The sequence below is a fragment of the Herpailurus yagouaroundi genome, unplaced genomic scaffold (genome assembly GCF_014898765.1).
Source record: "Herpailurus yagouaroundi ecotype Mexico unplaced genomic scaffold, PumYag 142, whole genome shotgun sequence".
Lineage (NCBI taxonomy): Eukaryota > Metazoa > Chordata > Mammalia > Carnivora > Felidae > Herpailurus > Herpailurus yagouaroundi.
This window is the reverse complement of record NW_024412397.1, coordinates 53,949,838-53,975,710: the sequence shown is the minus strand read 5'-3', so window position 1 is coordinate 53,975,710 and position 25,873 is coordinate 53,949,838. Positions and strand designations below refer to the sequence as shown.

Genomic DNA, 25,873 nt, shown 5'->3' with positions numbered 1-25,873 from the left:
GCGGCGGCGGCGGGCGCCTGGGCCTCGCGCGCGTCCTTGCACGGCCCCGCCCCCTCAGCCTCCGACGAGCCCGCCTTGCGAGGCCGGTCCTCACCGTCGCCGTCCAGCCACCGCCTCCCGTCGGCCGCCCGCGGGCGCCGTTGCGGGTTGGGAGCTGAGCCACCGCAGGTAAGCGGGCGCCGAGCCGGGGTCCTCGCGCCGCTGCGCCGCCCCCCTCCCCCCCCCGCCGTGGCTCGGGCTCCGCGGCGGGTGTCGCGTCTCTGCGCTCGGGGCGGCTGGGGTCGCCAACTCGGTGCGGTGCCGCTCTGACGGAGGCCGGGACCCCTGCCCCCGCCTCGCCGCCGCCGTCACGTAGACGCGGGCCCCGCCGGCGCCGTGGCAGGACGGGTTTGCGGGGTCGGCTGGGACCGGCGGGTGCTGGGTGAACGTGAGGAGGGGGACGTGAAGACTGAAACATGCGGGTGCCCCCGCCGCTGCCCGAGGTGATAGTCACTTCAGAACCCCCGATAGTCACTTCAGAACCCCCAACTCGCAGGTTTCTGGCGTAAAGGCTGGAGCGGAGGCCGAAGTGACGCTTGGCAGAGCCGCGCACGCCGAGGAAAGCGCGGCTGGAGGCCGCGTCTCCATCCCGCCCCCGGCCCTGGGGGAGGGGGCGCCCGAGGCACGTGATCGCATTCAATCCAGGGCTGGGAAGTTGCTGTTATTTCTCTGCAGCGGTTCGTTTGCCCTGTGTCTCCACCTCCAGGTTGTAGACCCGGTCCTAAGTGTGAGTAGTTTTTCCCTTCGCAACACCCCCCCCTTCCCTCGGTAAATCTCAATTTGTATGGAACGTGTTAAGATACAGTTTCATAGTAAGGGCTTCTCTCTCAACTTTTAACCCGGCGGATCACCATTTTCTCCACTCTTGCGAACAAATTAAGACTGTTCTCGTTGAAAATTTGGGATGACATTTTGAAGGCATACTGAACAGGCAGAAAGATAACCCTTCCTTGCAGAAAGTGCTGGAACTCTGAATATTTGGAAATGCTCTGAAGTATTACTTAACAGACCGCTATACTAATTTTAAAGGTACATCGGGGGATTATTTTTCCAAACCTGTTTGTTTGTTTGTTTGTTTTAAAGTGAAAAAGTCACTTATCTCGATGTCAGGCCAGGCCCTGTTGAAGCTCTGCCCAATAGAAATGTTCTGTAAGTGTTACTGTTTATTAAAACTTGGTCTGGCTGGTTCATAATGCTTTGACAATACAAAGTCAAATTTTAAATACATTTAAATACAAATTTAAAAAAATTGTATTAAAATGTATTAAAAAATACATTAAAAAAATTTAAATACACATTTAGTGGCCCATATGGTTGATATGTTGATGGTCTGATATTGATCTTAGTGGCTTAAGCATGTGAAGTATGGCAGATAATGCTGAGATGGGGAGAGACAGGGCCCACAAGGTGCAGGGGAAGGATTCAGGTGGTCCCCTAGTGCAGCATCCTCACTTTTCATGAAGGGCAGTCAACCTCAGGCCATACCCAGCCAGTGTATAAAAAGCAGTCCTAAGGCCACCTGTGAAAGAGCACTGGCCAGGGAGTGTGGCTTCTTCCTTCCAGTTCAATATGCAGTTGATTGTGATATATCAGAGTGAAGTATCTCCATGTCCAAATGTTGATAGAGACGGCCATAGTAGAATGCTAGAAATGAAACGATAGATTCTGTCTTAAAACGTGATGGCATAGTTGAGAGCCAACAGAGAAGCTTTATGTTTAAGAGGAACTGGAAACGGGAGCATTTGAAAAACCATTCAACACTATAGTAAAGCTACTGTGAAGAAACAATTAAGAGAGTCAGCTGGGCATTGTGTCCTTCAGTGCTCCAAGAATGTAGCAATAAAGGTACTCATCGCCCTGTATTGTAATTTTTGGTTTACTGACTGGACTGTCGCCTGCACTAGACTGAAAGTCCTTGAAGGCCAGACTCTGGTAGGTGCCTGGTACCAAATGCTGAGCCAGCTTTTAGAAGAATCTCCATGGAGGGCTATTGAACAAAGATAGAAAGCAGCAGTCAGTCTGTGTGTCCTTACCAGTGACCTGAGAGCTGGTGGCACTTCCTGTACACTCAACTTTCCTGAATTGTGAGCTTTGGTTGAATGATCCTGGTGGTGCCATGCATTAGAGGTGGTAAAAGGTTAAATTAAGCTCATGAGTATTACAGGGAACATTTTGCAATGTTTAGTTTAAATATTAATATTTAGTTTAAATATAGCTTGGTTCTCTGTGTCAACAGCTATTCCCTCTGGGTATGCCTTTTTTTTTTTAGTAATTTTTTCATATAAGGCAGCATGGTAACACTTAGCTGGAAGCTTTCTCTTGTTGGGAGGTAGATACAGCTACCTTTCTTAGGTGCTTAGTAATGTAAGTCAGGAGGTTTTTCTTGAAGTCTAACTTAAGTCCACCTGCCTTTAATTTAAATCCAACCCTTTTTGCTCTGACCCTAATAGCTGTCACGGTTTGTGTGTGTATGTGTGTGCATATTAACTTGCCAGTCAATGGCTAGACAGTGGTTGGGGCCTTTATTTTGAAAGCCCCTTTTTATCTGTTTTATTCCCTTCATTTATGAGATGTTGTATTTCTGGCTGAGCCCCAGAGTCTTCTGAACTGTCATTTGCCTTCTTCATAATGAAATAACTCACAAGTTGGTAGGCAGAACCTCTAGTTGGCAGAATCCTATATAAATTGTCTTATTAAAACTTGGAAGATAATTATTATAGGCTGGAGTAGTAAACTTTATGGCTGTATCAGAAGGCATTCAAAGAAGATTCCTCGGTGACTTTGCTAACAATGAACTGCACTTTTTGGTGTCCACTTCCCTTGCTGTCTGCTGTCGGTTTGATTCTTTGTTGGGGGTGCCATTCCAGCTCTGCTGGCCTCACCTCTGGCTGCCTTGCTCTCCTGACCAGCCACAGGAAGCTTGGCCCACATGGTCCACCTCTGCTCTAAAATGCTGAGACTGGATGATTCTGCTGTAAGTTTTCAGTCTATAAAGAAGGAAGGGGAAGAAAAAAAATGTTAGGAGATAAGCTGTGCTGCAATGCAAGATAAGCCCAAAATGTGACTTTTAGGATTAGAATAATGATAAGATACACATTTTAAAAATTTGATTCACTGGCTACAGTTCAGAATCTTTTTCTTCTAAAGCCCTTGAATGCCAAATTTCTGTCATCCTGTATTTGTCAGTTTAGATTGGTGTTAAAATTATTACTAAAAAAATGAGGAAGGAGCCAGAAATCCTTGAACTTGTAAAGTGTAACAAAAGTTACAGCGTTGGCTCCTTGTGCTACCTTCATTTTACCTATGTATAAAGAGGGTCTAGCTGAAAGTCAGGTGACTTGTGTGTTAGAGGATCCTTTAACTTTTATTTAGGTCAAATATATAATTTGAGAGACTACATAAATGTGTTGGAAAAATGGAGGGCTCATAGAGATCTTTTAAAAGTCCATTTAGAATCCGTGTAGTTATCTTTGTAATCTTTGAATTTAGAACTTTATTATGTGATGTTTATATTTATCTGTGGTGTTACAGATTTTCAACATGAACCATCCAAATTAAGCTTTTCTACTTCTTTGGAAGAGAAACACTGGCTCCTAGAAAAGTCCACTTTGTGATGTTTGGGTAGCTAGGGGATTGCCTTTATCTGACGTTTTGGCATATTTGAACAGTAGGGAAAGTCTTCTGTAGTTAATTTTGTGAATAGTAACTGAGTTTCTTGACTTTATTTCATTTCATATTTATTTTTGTACCAACTCTCTTAATTTTACTGTTGAATAATACATATATTTGTCTGAACAGCTTCTAATCATTTTTTTCAATGAGGCAAAGTATAAATAAAATTTAAGGTGATTTATAAATTCTAAGTTGTTTTCAACTCCTGGCATCTTTTTTTATCTTAACTGTTCAAGAATCTACAGTGATCCATTCTCACCTGTTTCAGCAAATAGAAGTTTCCCATCTCTGTTCTCTTATTTCCGTTTTCTCCCTCCCATCTCCACTGGCCCCAAACATTTATCATTTTCTTCAGTACTCCCTTTTCTTGATTAACTTAGGCTGTGAAAGGCGTTGCTCTAGCTGTTAACCAGTATTAGAGTAAATAACTGTTGTCTTTAATTTTTAGACACTTCATGTGACCTGCTGGTAGCGCTAGTTTGCCTTTTTTCTGTAAATGTCGAACTAAGGGGAGGAGTAGGGAAGAGATGGATTGTTGAATGGAAGTGGTAAGAAGTTAGCCTTTTTGTTCAGAGTCTAGTAGAGAAAGTAGAATTTGAGGAGAGGAGGAAAGGACGTTGAAACACGAGCAACTTTTTAGGATGGTCCTGAGGATAGGATCTGTTGATTTTAAAAGTAACTACAAGGGGAAAGAGGAAGGGACAGACCTTCATAGGTTGATGTGCAGAAGAAAGCTCAAATGGAGTGAGCTGGGGTGGCTGTACAGACCTTGTATTTGCAGTTCAGTGGAAACTTTTTGAGGGTTTGGCATGCTATCTACCATTGTTTTGATATTTTAACTTTTTTGGTCACTCGTGAATTGAGTTGAAATTTTAAGTAACATTACAGGGGTGTAAAGGGATGTGGATTCTAAAAGTTTTAAGAAACATGATTAAATACATAGCATTTCAAAGACAAAGGGTACCAGTATCTAGGTTTAAAAATTATTTGGTTTTGATGGTCATAACTAAGTAATTATCAATGATTTTGCTCAAAAAAAAAAAAACAAAAACAAAAAGGCACATGGTACCAAGTAACTTTAGTGACTGACTAAATTTCTGCATTTACCTATTTCTGGTATAATGGAAGGGATAATTGGTTGTAAACATCTTTTTAAAAAAAATGTGTTTTTATATCTGTAGTAAGATGTTTTATTTTTATAGGAAGAATCTTAATTACAAACGAAAAATTGACTGGTTAATCTGGAATTGAAATCTACCTAAAAGCTTTTTTTATGTTTCTGAATAAACAATGGAATTGTACAATTCCATGATGGTTCTAATCTATTCAGTGCATTATGATGTGACATGTGTTGCTCCTGGCAAGATAGATGTGTCCAGCTGCACTAGAGACTTGGTGTTTACTGATTCTAAAAGAGAGGTATCCAGAATGTGAATAGCTCTTATAAGGTATTGGGCATAATCTATTAAATATAAAGGAATCTCAGACAGCAAAACCATCAGATAGTTGATGTGAATTATGAACTCTGAATTGGAACTCTCTGAATTGTGGTATGTTACTTTCTCCAACAGTTGCCTGTAAATTTGTGGTCTTTGTAAAGTGATGTGCCTTTTTTTTTTTTTCTCTGTTTTTTATTTATTTTTGGGACAGAGAGAGACAGAGCATGAATGGGGGGGGGGGGGCAGAGAGAGAGGGAGACACAGAATCGGAAACAGGCTCCAGGCTCCGAGCCATCAGCCCAGAGCCTGACGCGGGGCTCGAACTCACGGACCGCGAGATCGTGACCTGGCTGAAGTCGGACGCTTAACCGACTGCGCCACCCAGGTGCCCCAGTGATGTGCCTTTTTTCGAACCAGTTTAAGTCAAGCAATGTTTGGGCTTACTGAAGAACCATGGGGAATATACTTTTTGTTTACGATACTAAGTGTAATTATTTTTTTCTTTGTAAAATATTGCAAAATTATCTGCCCACATTTTATATATTTTAAATTATTTTAATCTCAGTGTTTTTTGGATCAGTAATACTTATCCATCTGACATTATAACTATATTCATAACATCTGTTTATATATGAACTGCAAAGGAACAGGACTTATTTAGAGAAGTATCTAAATATTTTGTGAATAGAAAGCTCTCTATTTTATAATTTAAAATGTGTATTAGAGATGCTTTATAAGTAAGGATTGATCTTGTGTTGTAGGGTTTTCTAACTGGTTCAACCAATTCAAAATATCCTGCCTAAAGTAGTGGTATTTGAAAAGTAAACATTTGGAATTTTGGTGTCTTTAGCATACTCTATCCACTGTGATTCAGTCTGTAAAATGGTGCTGATGCCTATTTTTTAGGAACACTCTTTCTAGGAGGTGTTTAATGTCTGTAAAAGATTATTATTATTATTACAGTTACATGATTAAGTACTTTCTTTGGCTGAGGCATTGTGTTTTACATAAATTATCTCCTAAGAGGCACAACAACCCTGCAAGGTAGAGATAGTAGCTGCATTTTCTAGGTGAAGACAGTGAAGCGGAAAGAGATTTGTCAAAGGCATGCACCTGTGTATTGGCATTGACCTACCCACCCACCCCCATTCCATTGTCCCTGCTCCCATGCCACCACACTGCCCAAGGGACTGTAAGAATTCTTAGGAATCTGCTTGACATGCCAAAACTAATTTGGGGGTGTTGTTTTTACTTTGTTAGGTAGAACTGGAGAACTGACTTTTTTTTTTTTAAGTTTATTTATTTTTGAGAGAGAGAGGGAGTGAGAGAGAATCCCAAGCGGGCTTCACATCATCAGTGCAGAGCCCTATGTGGGACTCGAACTCATGAACTGTGAGATCATGACTTGAGCCTAAATCAAGAGTCGGATGCTTAACCAACTGAGGCACCCAGGTGCCCTGGAGAACTTATTCTTAATGTCTGCATCTGTAAACTGCTCATAGAGGGATAGCACCTGCTGCATAGAAGCCTTGGGTTTCTCTGAATCATTTATATATGCAAGAGAAAGACCAGCCAAGAAAACAGTGGAGGTGATTTGACTCCACCACACCTACTTGGTGCCTGCTCAGGAATGAGCTAAACAATATGAAGCTGATGATCATCTGCCTGCCTTCTGTAATATGAGCACATCACTGGGCTGAGTTGGGATCAGGTGTTTAAAACCTGACCCCTAAATTGTAGCTAAGTTTTGCTCACAGACTCTGCTTGAGAGGAAGGCAGTTCTTTTTAGTGTTGGGAAGAAGAAATGGGCTCATTTGGACTTTTTGAGACATGGTATGTCAGTATCCAACATGATGTCTTCTTGAAGGATTTTCCTTGGTAATTTTGACTGTTCCTGATATGAGAATTACACTCCATAACCCCTGGGTTATGTGGAACTTGATTGTGAGTAGGGGCCCTGAATTAAACATTTCAGAATTGGACAGAGCTTCTGGCCTCTTAATCCATGTAGGAACCTTGTTTCATCACATTGTGGGTGGCCAGGTGAAACCCCTAATATTGTCGAGTATCTGAGTTTGCATTTTTGAACAGATTTGTTTTTGGAATTGGCACTTTCTTCATTATATCACTTGATTCGCTTGGTAACTAGATCTGCAGACAGGATTCTTTGTGATGGAATTTTAATGGTGTTTTACCTACTGTAATTGAATAAATGGATAAGTTGGTATTTATCAATTCTTCAATACAGAATAACTTATGAAACAGAAATATAGTCATGGACCGTTAGGAATTCCTAAATCATGATTACACATTTGGCATATAGCTTATCAGTTGTCTTATCTGTAATATGGAGTTAACAATACCTACTGATGGCCTGGTTCTGAGGACTAGCTGAGACTGTGTATTAAACCAGAGCCAGAAGCCACCTAGAGGTCTAGAGGAAGAGTGGCAGGCTAGGATTTCTAACCCGACAAGACATGCCAGTGTTGAGGGGCACAGGGGCAAAGGGCAAAAGGCAAATAGCACATTCCTCTTGCCTTGAAGTAGCTTATAGACTTGTTTGAAGCAGAATTTTATAAAACAGGTAAGGATTGAGAAAGGAGTACTACATGAGTGATTAAAAGTGAGTCAGAGGAGGGGAACCTGAGTGGCTCAGTTGGTTGGGCGTCCGGCTTCTGCTCAGGTCATGATCTCGAGGTTTGTGAGTTTGAGCCCCACGTCGGGCTCTGTGCTGACAGCTCAGAGCCTGGAACCTGCTTCAGATTCTGTGTCTCCTTCTCTGTCTGCCCCTCCTCCACTTTTGCTCTGTCTCTATCAAAAATAAATAAATGTAAAAAAAAAATTTTTTTTTTTAAGTGAGTTAGAGGAGGACACCTGGGTAGCTAGCTCAATCACTTGAGTGTCTGGACTTCGGCTCCTGTTAAGGTTATCTTGCGGTTCCTGACTTCATTCAGTGCTGAGCTCACTTCTTTTTGGATCCTGTGTCCCCCCTGTCCTTGCCCCTCCCCCACTTGTGCTCTCTCAAAAATAAATAAAACATTGAAAAATGAGTCAAAGGAAATATTTGGAGTGAACTTCTCTGCTTATATTTTTAGCATGAGGATATGTTTAGTTAAAGATGTTTGTGCTTGCTTAAAATTTCCTTGACCCAGAACTTTTATTTCTATAGTGTCAAAATAGAAAATGCATTTTTATGTTAGCTGTTTTGTATCCAAATCTTATGCACTACATATGTTTGTAAATTTAAGCCTTGTGATTTTTGCCGTCATTTCATCTCTTATTCTGTGAATTTTGTTGCCTAGGCCCATAGGTGGAACATTGTCTTTTGTATCTAGAAAGCAGAGCTGTCCTTTATACACTGCAGGTAAATGCGTAACTAAAAAAACCCCCAAAGCTCTTGCTGTCTAGTTCAAAAGTCTGTAACATTTTTCTATAAATTTTAGTACGTGACTGTTATTAAAATTTCTTTAGATTATATAATTACGTGACATTTCTCACTAGTTGAAAAATACTAATAAACCTGTATTATTAACGGTGGATTTTTTTTTTTTTAATCTTCTAAGGATCATCCTTTTCAACTGTTAGCTAAATCTTTTGCTATTATCTTTGCTATAGGATGAAAAGGGCTTTTGTGTTAGGACATTCCCCTTTCCCAAGTGAATGAACTGGGCAACTTAATAAGAACCTTACTATATTTAAATTTTCTGGTTCATTTGTTTTGTCTTGTTAATGAGACATACCTAAAGCTCAGTGCTGATGCTGAGAGCCAGAAAAGAGGTTTTCCTGTAAAAGCAAAGCAAAACCAAACCCCACAGAGCTATTTGCTTGGTGTTTGTTTTTTTCTTTTCTCTAATAGTTTTCATTCCTGTAGATAGGATTCTTTAGCATGTAGTTCCATCATATAATAGTGCTATTCGTCTTTTACATTTTTAAGTGTATTTAAAAAAAAAATTTTTAATGTTTATTTATTTTTGAGACTCAGAGAGACAGAGCATGAACGGGGGAGGGTCAGAGAGAGAGGGAGACAGAATCTGGAACAGGCTCCAGGCTCCAAGCAGTCAGCACAGAGCCCGACGTGGGGCTCGAACTCACGGACGGCGAGATTGGGACCTGAGCCGAAGTCAGACGCTCAACCGACTGAGCCACCCAGGCGCCCCTAAGTGTATTTTTTTAAGTGTAGTTTAAAAATTCAGATAGCACTTTGAGATATATAGTGAAAAGCACCAGTCTCTTCCTCACTCCTGACTACTGCTTCCTAGAAACAACTTCTTCGAACTCTTACCTGTTTCCTGTGGGATTTTCTTCTATGGGTCTATGCCTAAACTACTGCAGCTTGTTTTTCCAAATCTAGACATTCTCTGTGGGTTTCTTACTTTGCTAGATGAGGATTCATCTCTCATACAACCCTCCTTACACACTTTTCCTTCTATCCTTCCAAGGTAATCATATCATAATTTTTTATTTTCTCTATATTCAGTATTTATGTTTTCATGACCAAGTGTTGCTCAAAACTAGGCATATACAGTGATTTAATTTCTTCACCAGTTCAAATTTCTGTTTTTTCTGGAGTTAATTGTTTTGTTGGCTCATGTTTCTTAGTACCAGTCACAAATTCAGGCCCCCACTTTCAGACCGAATTACAGGGCTCTGGGCAGTGAACACCTCACCTGCATCCCATTAGTTTCTCACCTCTGTTGGGTAGTCTTTCCTAGAGATTCCTCTCTCAGCCTGCCTCCTCATTTTTGGTGGGCACATCCTCCTGTAGCTTTTTGAGAAAGGGTTCACAGGAGGTCAACTCTGAGACCTTACTTGACTGGAAATTTATACTAGCCTCATCCTTAATTGGTTAAGCTGGCTATGGAATGCTAGAATGGAAATACTTTTCCTTTAGAATTTGACTTGTTACTGTTGAGAAATCCCAAGCTTTTTAATTTCTGTTTCTCTTTCCTTCCCACTCTATGTATCCTTTCCTTTTCTCTTCCGGTTTTCTTTCTTTTCTTTGTCTTTCTTTCTTTCCTTCTTTCCTTCTTTCCTTTCTTTTCTTTTTCTTTTCTTTCTTTCAAAACTTTACTTCTTTTTGAAGTCGCTCTTACTTTCATCTTTTGATGAGGTGCCTTCATTTGTGATTTGCAGCTGAGGTCCCTGGACCATTAATGGTGAAGGAGTGACTGGAACAACTGGGAAGAGCCCTCCTCACCTGGCTTCACGGTGAACCCACAGTCCTGGCCTTGCTTTGTACTTTCATGCCTGGTTGGCAGGCAGGTATTTCATCAGTGTCTGTAGGTCAGAAGGGCCTAAAAACACTCAGAACGTATGAGTGCTTCTCAGATCTGGTGAGGCTTCACGCCACAGACAGGATCACCTGCAGCTGTATGTCCTCATGAAAAGTTCGGGAGGTAGTTGGCATTGGGTGCTGTGCCTCTGATTGAGAGCATGGTGTGCATCCTGCTTTGTGTAGCCATGCCCACAGGGTGATTGCTGAATCCTTTGTCCTTGAAGACCACAGAGCCTTTAACATTGTTTATTGGCATCTTTCCATTGTGGCTGCCTTTGATAGAGGCCACTACAGTTCAGGTACCTCTTCATCTTTTGTGCTGGGCACTTGGTGGGAACTTTCATTTTGGAAAATCATGTTTTTGACTCTGGGAAATTATCTTTTTTTTTTTTTTTTTTTTTGAGAGAGAGAGAATGTGTGACTGGGGGATAAGGAGCAGAAGGGCAAAAGGAGAGAGGGGATCTTAAGTAGGCTCTGTGCTCAGCACCGAGTCTGATGCATGGCTCAATCCCATGACCCTGGGATAATGACCTGAGCTGAAATCAAGAGTTGGACACTCAACCCACTGAGTCACCCAGGCACCCCCCTGGGAAATTATCTTGTAGTTGTAATAATTTTATGTAATTCTAATGTGTTTTTTTGTTTTGTTTACATACCTCCACCAATGTGGGCTCTTTTTTTAAGCACTTAATTACTTTCTGATCCTCCATTTTTTTTCCTCCATCCATTTTTCATCTTTTAAAAACTTGACCTCTTTTCATTTGCTGTCATTGCCTCTAGCTATTCTTTATACTTGTGAGTTACCCCTTTTATATTTCTTTACTGTTATGTTAGTGAGTGTATTGCAAGAAAGTACCAGAAACTGGATGGTTTAAACAACAGAAAAATTTATTGTCTCACTGTTCCAGAGGGTGGGTTATTTCCTTCTGAAGCCTGTAGGGCGAATCTGTTCATTCCTCTGTCCTAATTTCTGGTGGTTAGCTGACAATTTTTGGCATTTCTTGGCTTGTAGATACCTTAATGGTCGCATGGAATTCTGTATGTGTGTGTCCATCTCTCTTTCTCTCTCTCTCTCTCTCTCGCTCTCTCGGTCCAAATTTCCCCTTTTTCTGTGGAAGCCAGTCATGATGGTTTAGGGCCCACCCTAATGACTTCATTTTAACCTGATTACCTCCATAAAGATCCTGTTTCCAAATATCACATTCTGAGATATTGAGGGTTGGAATTTCAACTTAGCATTTTTGGGGCGGCACAGTTCAACTCTGAACAGTTGGGTTTTTAAGAGAGAATGAAAATAAAGTGTATGTCTTCCTTTGTGTTTAACAGAATGTCTAGTTATTGTAATATTTTTAAAGACTGTTTTAGCCACATCTATCTTCACTGAAGATTAGAAAGCAACTCTCAGGAAGTAATTTTTAGGTTACGGTTTGCAGTTTTTGTTCAGATTTATGTGACTGTTAAATTTCTGCTGGTTTCCTGAATGTTTGATAACTTAGTATCTGAGTCACCTCATTTTTTTCTACTCTTGCTCTGTTTCTAAAGTAATTTGAAGGTTGGCAACATGACTAAAGAAGGAACAGCAGCAGTGGCTTGTGAGAAAGTAAATCCTAAGTATATTATCATGGCATAGTTATGGGAGTATGATCAGCCAGGTTCTAATGCTCTTTCGTGTTAATTATACTTGTTTTTTCAGATGTGAGCCTTCCTGGGTTGAGTTTGTTTGTTTGTTTGTTTGTTTTTAAAAATTCTATCCTACATTTTCTTGGTTTTGGCTTCTCATTCCCTTTACCTAAAAGTAGCCTACCCTTCCTCCCTTACTTTCTGGCAGCATCACTCTCTTTAATTTCCTGTGTAATAGTTATCCCAGTCTAGAATTTTATTTTTTATTTCTTGTCTCTTCTTTCTCCATTAGAATCTAAATGCTGTAAGAGCAGGTGCATCAACCAGGTTCACTGCTTGATCTCAGAATAGAATAGTGCCTAACATGTTATAAAGTAGGCCCTGCTTTTAAACCGGTCAGTGAGCGAAACAAGTTTTCTTTTCCAACATTCCAAATGTTGCTTCACTGAATTGCTTTTGCTCTTGGAAGTCCTTCTGTCTTGTTAAAGTAGCTCAGTGTACAAGTCAGCTTGTGATAACACAAGTGGCTCAGCCTTACCTGGCATTTGTTTTGCAAAACTGTAAAACTAGGACACAGCTCAAACTGGAGTGATGAGTGGCTCTCATAGCGGTGCAGTTGGCGATGGCTACTGTCTCCACAGATTCTCCCTTTATCCACCCAAATGTCCTCCCAGGCCGGGAAAGGGAGCTCCCCCCTAACATTTCTGAAAATCCTACTAGGGTTCCAGTAGTAATTGTGCACAATAAAACAGGGCCTGAAATTTGAGTTATATTTTAATTGGATTTTGGTGGAAGGCTCTCATCCATCTCCACAGCCTCTCCCAGTTTTCCCAGAAGCCTCTGGGAAATATGGCCAATATGGGATGCCTGGAGTTGGGAGTGGGATCTTTGCCTGGCTGCACAGGAGTTCATATCCCTGCTTCCTGGCCTCATGGTCACCACATTCTGTTTAATTGAGACAGACCCAGGCAGTTCCAAAGAGAAGAGTGGAGGAGTAGTGAATTTGTGCTTCCTGATCTAGGAAACAGGGAGGGAGGTGCTACATTCTGAGAGTTAAATGTAAGAGAGATTGCAGGTGTTATTAAAAACTGAATATGTGTTACAGGAGCTGAGGAAATCTGGTCACTTTTATGACATCATTTAAGTAAGCCGGCAGATTGGTACTTTTTTTTTTTCTTGTTTTTTATTCGTATGCTACCAGTACAGGGAAGACCTTTCTCTCCACCTACAGGAGTCACTGAAAGTTGATTGATGCAGTGTGTGAGACTGGTCAAATGGTTTATGTAGCAAAAGTCACCTTTTAACTGGAATTGTGGTACTGTCTTGATTTCATCATGGTATCCTGAAGGGTTATAAGGAAATGGCCTGGCATTCAGATGCTGTCCCAGAGGTGATTGCTACAGCTTTGACCTCAGTCATGTTCCTTTGAATTTCAGGTAGGTTTAGAAAAATACAAGCTCTTGGGGTACCTGGGTGGCTTGGTTGGTTAATTAAGTGTCCAGCTTCAGCTCAGTTCACGATCTCATGGTTCAGGAGTTCGAGCCCCACATCGGGCTTTTCTCCCACAGCGTGGAACCTGCATGGGATTCTCTGTCTCCCTGTCTCTCTGCCCCTTCTCTTCCCTCGCCCTCCCTTGCCCTCCCTCTCTCTCTCTCTCTCTCTCTCAAAATTAATAAATAAACTTTTAAAAATTCTTTAAAAAAAATTCAAGCTCCAAAAATGAAGTGTGCATACTCACAAAATGTTGAATCTGGTACCTCTCATGCAAAAGCTAACAATCAGCTTTGAAATTCTTAGGTGATTTAGAGAACCTGGTGCCTGTGGTAAGGTCTCTGTAAAACCACATGATGCTTTCTATGTGTGGTGAGGAGGGGAGAAACAAGAAGTGGTTCTGTTGTTCTGGGTTACATGTATGTATGATATTGGATACAAGACTGTCCTGGGATGTGAGCAAATAGTCATTTCTTTCCTGCATCCTCACAGTGCTTATTGAGATGGGGGTGATGGATGATGACAATTGATGGACATTATTCACAATGAAAAATACTATTTAAATAAAAGATGCAACACATTGTGAAGTGTAAAGTTTACCCATAAGATCTAATATAAGTTCTTCAGCTATGAGCTCCATTACAAATGAATAAGGAAACTGTTGATACTCCTATAAAAGATGTTCCTGTGAAGGAATATGACTAAAAACTTAATGCGATCAAATAAATGTACACTGCCCACTTCAGTGCAATATATGCATTTCAATGATGCTATCATTCTTACAACATTTTGGAACTCCATTTTCTTTTCAAATTACATTCAGAGTCTCAAAATATATCATTTTATGCTCAGTGGTGGAAGGTTTTTACCCCTTAAGGTAGGTTAGGGTTTTCACAATAGCTACAAGTCATTTAGAGCAACATCTGGTGGATCATGCATGTCAGAGAGATGAACAATAATCTACTTCTGTGCTGTTTAAGAGTTGTGACCATATAGTAATGATAGTGATCATACAGTTTTTACTTTTTTTTGATGTTTATTTATGTATTGAGAGAAAGACAGAGGAAATGGGGGGAGGGGCAGAAGAGGACAGACAGAATCCCAAGCAGGCTCTGTGCTGTCAGGGCAGAGCCCCACGATGGACTCTATTTCCTGAACCGTGAGATCATGACCTGAGCTGACATCAAGAGTTAGGCACTTAACCAGCTGAGCCACCCAGGTACCCCACTACAATTTTTTCTCTTAATGCATCTTAGGGGAACTTTAGGTTGAAGTAGGCAGATTGAATTTCTGAAAGACAATAATGTAAGAGTTCTGGTTATTTTCATTTTAGTTTAAATTTAGCCAGTTGAATAAAATCTGGTAATCAATATAGATATAGCATTAGAATTTTCTTAATATTGTAAAAGGAAATTCCTAAAGTTACCATTGTCATAGCAATGTATTTTAGCCATTTTGCTGTTCATTTCCTGAAGAACACAAATGAACCTGCATACAAGAGTATGAAATGCTGCATATTCTGATGGGAAGGGAAGGGTGAGGTAGATGCCATCAAATTGAGAAACCTGCAGGTTTGAAAAAGAAACAAATTGGGAGAGCAAGCCTTTCGCAGGGTTGCCAGATTACACTGGGGGCCCATTTAAGGCTACAGATAAAAATTTATACTTTCACCTGTTTGTCCTACCAGGATGACTCTTCCCAGTAGTGCTCATGATGATTTTTTATTAAAATGATAATCCCAGTTGCTTGGATGGTATTTTCTTTAAGTTTATCAGTATGATAGCAAGCAAATTGTAAATTAAACATCAGTGAAGTGGTTAAAAGCAAAGGCTCTGGAGTCAAGCCTTGGTTTATTATATCCTGGCTTCTCTAGCAGCTGTAAAACTTGAGCAGGTTCTCACTGTCAGTAATAGTTATGTATATGGGATGTCAGTTGGTTATGTCTTTTTATACACTTCTCTCTTGAGGTCCTAGCATATTTATTATTATTTGTATGAATTTTATGTGTGATAGAATTTTTACATTTTCCTCAAGAAACTACATATCCAAGAGATTGTTGCTGAGTTCCTGGTCTCTAAATACTTAATCAACATTACAGTAGCAGTTCACTTATATGGATGGAAGAAGAGGACTGGAAGACGAGTACCAGCTAATTACCAATATTTTTTTAATTAAAAAAAATTGTAAGGAATTCAAGGAGGTGCAGTTACAGCAACAAAGTAGTTAAAACAACCATCACCAGTTTTTCAGGTGGTCCAGAAAATCTTTAGTTATATATATGCAAAACTAGCTGAAGAAGGGGAAATTCCTCTTGAGAGCCAAGGAATGTGAGTGTACAACTGACTTGGGTCCTTGCACGATGCTTATCTCATAATTTGTTAGAACTTTTGTTTATTTTTCTTTGGATTGTGTTAATGATATTAAATCTTGCTTACTTCATTTATTATTTGTCGTAGTTTTCTATGGCAAGTTCTAAGCCATCTCACTTTTGACCTGGCATGGAGAAATCTAATACTGTACTTCCTTTAAAGTATCTTCATTTGGCCTCAGTGTGATACACTGGTGTGCTCCTGTTAGTGGTGAGTTTATAGCAACAAATTTGTTTCTAAAAGATAGAAGTGTCACACTTTTAAATTATTTATGATTTTTAAATTTGATAATAATATGGCTTGCATTTCAACAGGATTTCTTGAGTGTAGGTGAAATGGGGTGACCTAGTCCTAGTACAGAAAATTGTTTATGTACTTAGGGTGTCATCTCTGAGTGTCACCATGGCGACAGGGTCATTTCACACCGCTATTCAGAGGGTGAAATGAGGAAAGAAAGAGAAACATTTAAACAGAAACAGTTGTGATTAACAGGACGTGGATGGGCACACACACCCACACACACAGCCACAGCCACAGCCGCTGAAGCAGCTGCTATGGGAATTTGGAGCAGAGCATAGCATTCCCCATTTGTTTCTGGCTTTATTTTATTGGAAGTGTTGTCCAGAATTGGTGACACAAGTCAAGCCATGATTCTTCTCATCCTTAATTGGGCTGTTTAGCTTTATGATCTTAATGATCAAACAGATACACTTGATAGCTACAGCCAGACAACTCTCAGTATAATCTCTCTGGTCTCAGAATATTGGGTGAAAGTTTGACCTAGAACATTAGTGTCAGAAGGGTTCAGCTTCAAAGATTTTTTTAGTCCCAAACTCCCTAAAATGGGATATGTTAACTGAAGATATTCTAGGCCCTAGAGTAAATGTGATAAATTAACCCTTGAATTTTGTAGAAGAAACCTTTATTCAGTCACTTTTTTTTCATATTAAATGGATGCATCAGAGTAGAATGCAAAATGTGTTAAATTTTAAAGGTTAAAATATAAGTTGTCAACAAGATTACCTTTGAGAAAGATACTTTAAGTTGGGCCTCAGGATAGATACCCTTCCAGTTTTTTCTCCTCTGTTCCTGAAAAGACCCAAATGCATTTGATTTTTCATTCATTCAAAGCTCAAGTGAATTAGTCACTGGCTACCCTGTTCAGAGAGTTGGGGATTGTATGAGGATATAACGAAACACTAGAACCTTGAGTAAACTAGCCATTATCCAATAAGCAGTTAAATTGTAAATGTTTGAAAAACCTCAGAGAATTATCAAGAGGAATTTTGCTCTTGGTTTTGAAGAATGCATGTAAGTCCCTTTTTTCGTAAGTAAACAGTGAATTATAAGTAATTCCAGATATAAGAAGAAAAACTTCATTAGTATAGATGATGAGAACCATTCTGGCTCAAGGAACTCTGTAGTCCTTTGTGTGTGGGCCTCAGTCGTGAGTGCTCTTGAAGATACGGACATGTACTTGAGTTAATTCCTTTGCTGTAGAATAATTATGGTAAAGATTATGAATTGTTTGTAACCGAGGCTTTAAAAAGTATTTTCATCATGAGTTCTAGTAAGAACTTTTTAGTGTTCTTTACCTCGTCATGGGTATTTCAGTAGAAATAAGTTGCTATTCCACAGTTTGACCACTGGGGGGATGTAGGTTATTTTCATTTTTTGTATCAAAGTCTGAATATAACTTGTGTAAGTACTTCTGTGGAACCAGTTTAGCTCAACCTCAAATAAGCAGATTTCAGGTTAAGAAGTTTTAAGTAAATCCCTGTGCCACCTTTAAAAGCTTTTTAATACTTAATCTCCTAAGTCTCATATACTTAGGGGATCAGTAGTGAAAAGAAACAAAGATGTGTATTTTACTAGCATCATTATCAGCTGTGGAGTCTAAACAAGATTCTGACTCTCCTGACTAGCATGTTAGCTTTGTTTCTCCAAGATAGACCTTTTCTTGAAAGATTTAAGTCTAGGAAAAGTAAAAAGTAGTCTTTCTTGACTACTTACCATTTATTATCTTTGCCTGTAGAGGGAAAGTTTGACAGTACAGTAACATTTTTCTCTGAAAAACCATATGGATAATTAAGAATTATTCATTGTAATTTTAACTTTTATTGACCAAGTCCAAAAAGTGCCACCACTCAAATGATGGGCTGGAACCAGAATGTCAGGTACTAGCTGGGAGTCAGGTGATCCACAGTCACAGCTAGGGGAAGCTGGAGGTGTGTGCCTCTTACAAAATTGGTGTTTGGAAGATGTGCTCACCCTGTCTGGGTCCATGGTGCATGTTCACTTGCAGTCAGAACATTCTGTGAGTCATCAATCCAAACAAACAGTGAAATGATACCAAGACTTAAGAGAAAACTGAAGTGACTGGCCTAGGGGTTGATTATTGTGTAAGAGGTGTTTGAGGTGAAGGTTGCCCGAACAGAGGTCATACCCACTAATCTTAGGCTCTTGCCTCTCTTCTCTTGTTAGCCCTTTCTCTTTCCTTCTGGTCAACCACCATCCTCCTTTCCCTAGCACTTTCTCTTCCGGTCTCAGCATGGCATTATGGGAAAAAGCACCAAACCAGAAATCAGGTCCAACTAAATGGGTGGCCTTGGGCTAACTGCCTGATGTCTCTGTATGCCTCAGTTTACTCATTTTTAAAATGAAGTTTTTATTTTTCCCTTTTTCCAGTATCTTTATCCCACCATTTACCTTTCTTAACAGTTTTCCCCTTTTCTTGTCATTCCACCTGTGTATTTTCTCATCACTTCCCAGTTTTATTTCCTCTGTTTTTCCTTTTTAACCCCTTTCTCATTTTCTTATGTAGTTTTTCCTTAATCTTCTTTTTCGTTCTCTTTTATTTGCTTCTCCCTCTCCCCGATGTCTTATTTCCCATTGGTAGCACCCCAATATCAGTTTTTTTTTCTTACTGCCGTCTGATGCCAGGGATCTAGAACTATAATAGGACATAGAGGAAGAGGTTTAAGTTGTTATATGTTTAATATTTAGGCCAAAAAAAAAAAAAAAACACACTTCTCTTTTAAACAGAGGAATTTGTGTTAACTGTTATATACTGAGTTAGATAATAAGCACCAGTGGGCATCATGTACTCCAGGCACACATTAATATCTGTAGGTTGGGCAGCAAGCAGTGTAACCTACTGAATCAAGCTAAATTTTTGCCACTTCTCATATTGGTGAATTTAGTTTTAAATTCTGCCATTTAATATTTTTATTATATGGATCTTAGCAATATATTGCTGTGGTAAACCTTACCCGCCTCCCCTTACTTGGTCAAACATTTGGAAATACTGTCTTTTTGTGATGTTTAGACATAGAAAAAAAAAGTTTAATAATTTGAACATTAAATACATGAGGATCAGCTAGTATATTGTTGATGAATTAACACAATACTTCCATGGAATGATTAAAAATCCTGACTTCATTTCTTCATTAGTAGAACTTCAACTAAACATCCTTTTTCTCAAGATTGTCTCAGGGCCCTACAGTAGTGCTTTGTCCAATAGAAATATAATGGGAGCCATTTATGTAATTTTAAATTACATAAAGTAAAAAGAAAAGAAAAAAACAGGTAAAATCTAATTTTAAGAGTATATCATATTCAACATGTCCAAAATAGTATCATTTTAACATGTATGTATAAAAAATTAGATTATTTCATTTTTTTTTAATTCTAGGTATAGTATTCTATACTTACAGCACATCTCAGTTGGTTCTAGCAACATTATAGATATAGCCACATGTGGTTGATGGCTAATTGTAAGGAACATCACAGCCCTAGACAACTGTATTGAGTAAAATATGTTGATTTACAGAAAGGTAGAAAGGAAATACCAGGAATGTTTGATTTTTACAGCGGTTCAATGTCATACTCTTCATTGTTGTACTACAGGTTAATATATAACAATATAATTAATAATATGTTAACATATAATTTATTATAATTTTTCATAATTTACAGGGCTGAGTACACTATCTTCCATTCAGAAATTGTGAAAATAAATTGGGTCATGCCAATATGACAAAAAATTGTTGGTTACTGAGTTCTAGAAAGCATGTGTAACCTGCTGTCTTTGGGAAGCTTGTTGATGCTTAGAAAATATATGAAAACTATTTTCCCTTAAATGATTGTATAAGATTATTTCTCTATAAGTATAGTTGTTTTTATTTCTAAAAACGAGGATGTGATTGATTTGGAGAATCATTAACTCAATCCGTGTCCTGTGTGATGGAAGCTGTAGGGACCGTCATGTGATTGGGCAGGACTTGGTACCTATCAGTGTAAACACATGGCACAGCCTGTCCCATGCCCCTCCTTATCTTCTTTAGAGAGAAGGGGTTGAGGTGTTTTGAGCAAATCTTATTGGTAAAGACGTTGTATGTATTGCTTTTTTTTTTTTTTAAAGAACCATTTCCTTTCAGTTTTAGCCATATTACTGTGTGTGCAAACGGTTTGTACTCAGTTTGTCAGCAGAGTGGCTTTCCGTTTTGATAATTTAGAACTGTAACTTTGTCTCTGAAAAAAAGACATGATAAGCTAGTTCAGTTTTAAAATGTTTTACTTAGAAGATGATAGTACAGATGAAGAGAAGAAGGTTCGTGAAGGCCTATTAAGTGAAACTGAAGGTGTTTACCATGGAAAGGCCCCTGCTGGTATCCTGGTGAGTTACTTGCATCAGTGTCCTTCCCTTTGCTTGCTCGCTGGCTCAGTCTGTAGTCTAAAGGGAAGAGGGGGGGACACCCACCAAAAGAAAATGGCTAATGCCTTTTCTTTGGAAAATGTAACATCGTCACGGATTTCATTAACTTTTAATGTTACATTCAACAGAAATATCTGGTACCTCTTCTCCCTCATTCACGCTACACCATCTTTATACTCTTCTCTATTTTCTGTATTTATTAACAAATAATTTTCTGCCTAGAAAAATAATGAGGTTGCTGCTTATTTTTTTTAAACTAGGCTTCAGACTAAACCTATCTGGTTTCAATTTTTGCATCTCTAAGTACAGCAGTTGAGGAATAGAAAACATTTAAAAATTTTATGGTTTTTATTGTCCTAGCCGCAATTTTTTGAAAACTAATATTTTGAAACTGGCGTTTTATTCTATGATACAAAAGAATGCAGTCTTTCTTCTGTGATTACAAACAAAAAAATTTTATAAACTTGACTTATGTGGGCAAAATGCAAATTGACGTTTTTGTTTTTTGTTTTTTGTTTTTTTTGTTTAATCTAGATAAGATATAAAATAAAACAAGTCAGGAGCGCCTAGGTGGCTCAGTCGTTTGGTCGTCCGACTTTGGCTCAGTTCACGATCTTGTGGTTCATGGGTTCGAGCCCTGCATCGGGCTCTGTGCTGACTTCCTGGAGCCAGCTTCAGATTCTGTGTCTCCCTCACTCTCTCTGCCCCTCCCCTGCTCATGGTCTGTCTGTCTGTCTGTCTCTCTCTCTCTCTCTCTCTCAAAAATAAGTAAACATTAAAAAGAAATTTAAATTAAAAAAATCATACAGAAGTATAAGTTCTAGAAGTCTGCATTAAGGAAATAAAATCAGGTAAATAGAAGATAATATAATTTAACTCTACCTGTGGAACCTTTTCCTTTAAAAATAATCAGAAGTAAATACCATGAGGTAAAGGTATTTCTTAGAAGATTAAGAATGTTTGTTTTCATGAAAACAAGGGTAAAATAAGAACAGGTCGATAATTTCAAAAATCTGTGACTCATAATCATGTTGATTTTTAAAGTTACACAAATTTTTGTCACCTTTAAAAATGTTATCACATTTGTGTGCTTTTGCTTTTTGGACTTGATGAAAGTGTACTTGTTCAGGGTTCTCAGGAACTTATGGAACTGGACATTGTTTGAATATGAATGGAAGTTAAGTATACAGGGAGAGGTAATTTACTTTTGAAATTTCCTTTTTAATAGTATATATTTATGGCTTCATGCACATTGGTCATAAAGGTCAGCAGAGAGAATAGTGAACATAGCTGAATCTTTATGAAATATTTAAAAAATTCTTTTAGTGAGTAGCACTAACACGTTAGCAAACCACCCATCACCAGAAAAAGTTCTTATGCTTCGTGCTACTCGTGTTTTCTAGAGAGAGGTCAATGGGTATTTGATTAGACTGCATTTTATTAACAGTTCCCTTTTATGTTAATGTTAGAACATTGAAATCCCATGAGTCACCTCCCCTGCCCCAAGAGAAACTTGGATTTTCTGGATGGCTAGTGTTTGGAACACTGGATTTGATATCTGCTTAATGAACTGTATTGATTATATGAGAGTTAGACTTTATAACTTGGGTGTGTGTGTGTGTATGTGTGTGGTGAGCAGGGAGACAGAGAAACCTAGTTTTCAGGATCCAGTCCCTCAGTGACCCTGACTCTCCTTACTACTCCTATGCCGCCTGGGCACACCTCTTGTTGGAAGGTGAATGAATGTCTCTATCTTAAAGGAGATGATTTTATGGATTTGGAACATAAATGTATAAAATCTAATAGTTTAAAAAACCATGAAAAGACTTATATGCTTTGTTAGAAATTAGGAATTGAAAAAAAGGTTTCCATAATTTTTAAACAAGTGAAGATAATTCCTTTATTTGGTAAGAAAAAGACCAAATTATTTCATATTTAAATACTCTGAAGTTCCAAAATCTGCTGGCCTTAATTTCCACCACTTATTTAAATTAGGGCAACATATTGACTACAGGAGTTCTTAGCCAAACTTGTAATCCTAAGAAATACTTTTAGAATCAAATCTTTCTGTGGAGACTCTAGACAGCATCTGGCCATTCCTTTTAGAGATGAGAACCCCAACAGAGGCTGTAAGACCTGCTCATGGGGCAGAAGAGAGAACTTGACTTTGTGTTTTCATGTCCTCACCAGTGGCAGGGGACTCGAGGAAGCCAAGAAGGCAGTCCTTCTCCATCCTTGTCCCTCTGCACTCTTTGTCAAAGGACCTGGGCACTAGTGTGGTTGAGTCCAAAAGACTTGTTTTTGTTTTTGTAAGTGAGAATTTTGTATGTTTATATTATTTCAGCAAGGTTTACTAACAAACAGCGGTAGAAGATAGCAATTCACCCTGTAGGTGGGGCGTGTGGCTTGGGGCAGGGCACTTTATACTGAACTAGGTAGGAAACCTCTGTGGAGATGGGGAAGCCTCCCCCTCAATCCCCAACCATAGCACATTTTGTCATTACTTCCTGCTGCCCGAAATCTTAGAACAACACTGGATGAATGGGTCCAAAACCAAACTATGTTCTTCCAATCCAGCATCGACAGTGTTCACAAAATTAAATATTTAGTTGCATAGAATTTTATTTCCTTACAGAAATGTGGTGTTGTTTCTTACGTGGGCAATTTGGGGGGAGTAAATTCTCCTGGAATTTCACTTGTTTGCCTCTTTAATCCTGATGCCACAGATGAGCTCACCAGTTGTGGAGAGTAGGATAGAGGCTCTGGCCAGATATATGTCTAGGCTTTTTGAAAATTATTACCCATTTTTGTATGTGTGCCCCTATCTATTGTCAGAAATGAAAGACTTAGAGACGTGCATACACACAACTACTCCACAATTCTGTAGAGTGCATGACTGAATTATTGACGAAAAAATTATTTTCATTCAGCAAATCTTGTGCCACACTGGATCTGTTAGATACTCACTTTTTTTTTTTTTTTTTTTTTTTTGCATTTACTAGTATGTCTGAATTGCTTGCTGCTCTGAGTCTGTAACACAACTGGACAGATTTCAGTAAGTAGCTATGTAAATGCTGCCTCTTTTAGTTTATCCACATACCTGATCCTGATTACATACTCCCTATTAGCTGAGCTTTTACCCATTTGATTGGAATAAACCCAATATTGCAGATTTGATCCAGGTGCTGGTGAGTCAGTCTTATGCATAGGAAAAAGAAGTTGTGATCCCATCACTGTCTTTTTTTTTTTTTTTAATTTTTTTTTCAACATTTATTTATTTTTGGGACAGAGAGAGACAGAGCATGAATGGGGGAGGGGCAGAGAGAGAGGGAGACACAGAATCGGAAACAGGCTCCAGGCTCTGAGCCATCAGCCCAGAGCCTGACGCGGGGCTCGAACTCACGGACCGCGAGATCATGACCTGGCTGAAGTCAGACGCTTAACCGACTGCGCCACCCAGGCGCCCCCCGTCACTGTCTTTAGATGTTACAAGTCAGGTGTCCGTCCAGTCTAGAGGAATTAGACACAGCTCTCTGAAAGGATTGAAATAAAAATCTTACCTCACTTGGAAAAAACACTTACCTTTTTACATTCTTTGTTTTATATTCATTTCTTAGGTATTAAATATTCAAAATCAGCCCATTTCTACTGAAGAAAAAATTATAGACTCCAGTTCTAGAGTAGATTATTTAAAAAAAAAAATTTAATGTTTATTTTTGAGAGAGAGAGAGAGAGCGCGCACACGCAAGGGAGGGGCAGAGAATAGGGAAGATACACAATCTGAAGCAGGCTCCAGGCTCTGAGCTGTCATCACAGAGCCCAACGTAGGGCTGGAACTCACTCAGGATCTGTGAGATCATGACCTGAGCTGAAGTCGGACACTTAAATGACTGAGCCACCCAGGCACCCCTAGAGTAGATAATTTTTGTGTTTGTGTTTTACATTACTTAGCTAATTGAAAGTAGGGAAAATAATTTTTTTGGTTATTTTTCACTCTTGCTGGCTGTTCTAGAAAAATATATTTATTTGTCCCTTCTTTGAAACCTATTGCATTATCTAGAATCATTGTCTGAGCTCTCTTTGCTTAACTTAAGATATTTAGGGAAGGTATTTTTCAAAGGGTAGGAGTAACAGTATGCTGATCTTATTTTATTAGAGTACCATTTTAACTGTGATAAAATCATGTTCAGAACTTCGCGTGCCTTTGCTGTACCATCTTAACCATAGCTATATCTGTGTAGGAAAGACCTTCATCAGAAATTTGCCTAAAGTGAATCCCAGGAAAACCTGAAGGGAGAGTTACGTAATCTCCAGAATGTTACTGCATTCTCTGGAATTTATCTGAACTTCATTTGAACTGCAAATAGGCTATGATAAGTTAGGTCAAGGGGCAGTAGTTAGGATTGTAAAAGTCATTTGTCATCTTTTATATTCTAACAAAGCATGAAGTCATAACCATTATAGAGTGATAGTCAGAATTTATTAGAAAAGTAATTCCTTTACGGGAAGTGAGGCAGGAGAGGAATAGGAAGTACACCCTTCAATTCTGTTCACTTCCCACTCAGTGATGTTCTCAAGAGGGGGCTAGGCATTGATCCCTTTGCTTGCAGTCATCAGACACAGCTTGGTGTAAGATGCCATTTTAGGGTCTCTTGGGGCTTTAAAAAGTACCTATACCTGTAATCTGGTGGGGGCGGGGGGGGGGGGGTGGCCTGGTCATCAGGATACCTCAGAGCTCCTCCGTGATTCTAGTGACAGCCAAGGGCAGAGATTCCCATTTCCCAGACAATTAAAGGGGGCAGTAGAGCTTAGGAATTGTTTTGTTTTGTTTTTAAACCTGAACTATAGACTTTATTCATATTTTCCCCCGCTAAAGTCTTTTTTCTGTTTCAGGATCCAATCCAATATCCCAGCTTGGCGTTTGGTAATGTCACTGTAGTCTGCCAGTGACAGTTCCTCAGTCTTTCCTTATCTTTCATGACCTTAACACTTTCAGTGACTGTTGGTCAGGTATTTTGTAGAATTTTCCTCAATTTGAGTTTGTTTGGTGTTGTCTCCTAATAAGACAGAAGTCATGTATTTTTTGGCAACAATACCACAGACGTGATGTAATATCAGGAGTTCCATGATGCCAGTATGGGTTGTTGTTTTTTTTTTTTAAGTTTGTTTATTTTGAGAGAGAAAGCATGAGTGGGAGAAGGCAGGAGAGAGAGAGAGAGAGAGAGAGAGAGAGAGAGAGAGAGAGAGAGAG

General features: G+C 39.2%; 1 protein-coding gene and 1 long non-coding RNA gene across 3 annotated transcripts in view; one reads left to right on the top strand and one right to left on the bottom strand.

Annotated features, from left to right (window-relative positions):
* LOC121033139 (uncharacterized) overlaps positions 1-196 on the bottom strand; it is a 1,436-nt gene extending 1,240 nt beyond the window's left edge. Inside the window, exon 1 of the long non-coding RNA XR_005791717.1 lies at positions 95-196. This is a non-coding gene — a long non-coding RNA (uncharacterized LOC121033139). The remainder of the gene's footprint in view (positions 1-94) is intronic.
* Positions 17-25,873, top strand: part of LPIN2 (lipin 2) — an 86,500-nt gene continuing 60,643 nt past the window's right edge. The window contains exon 1 of one of the 2 annotated variants that reach the window (XM_040479289.1): positions 17-168. Coding sequence is in view for 1 of the 2 variants with exons in the window: in XM_040479287.1 (XP_040335221.1) it covers positions 20,476-20,583 (108 nt within the window). In the remaining variant the exon portion in view is untranslated. Of the gene's footprint in view, positions 169-20,444; positions 20,584-25,873 lie in introns of those variants that run through there. The other variant, XM_040479287.1, reaches the window with a different exon arrangement.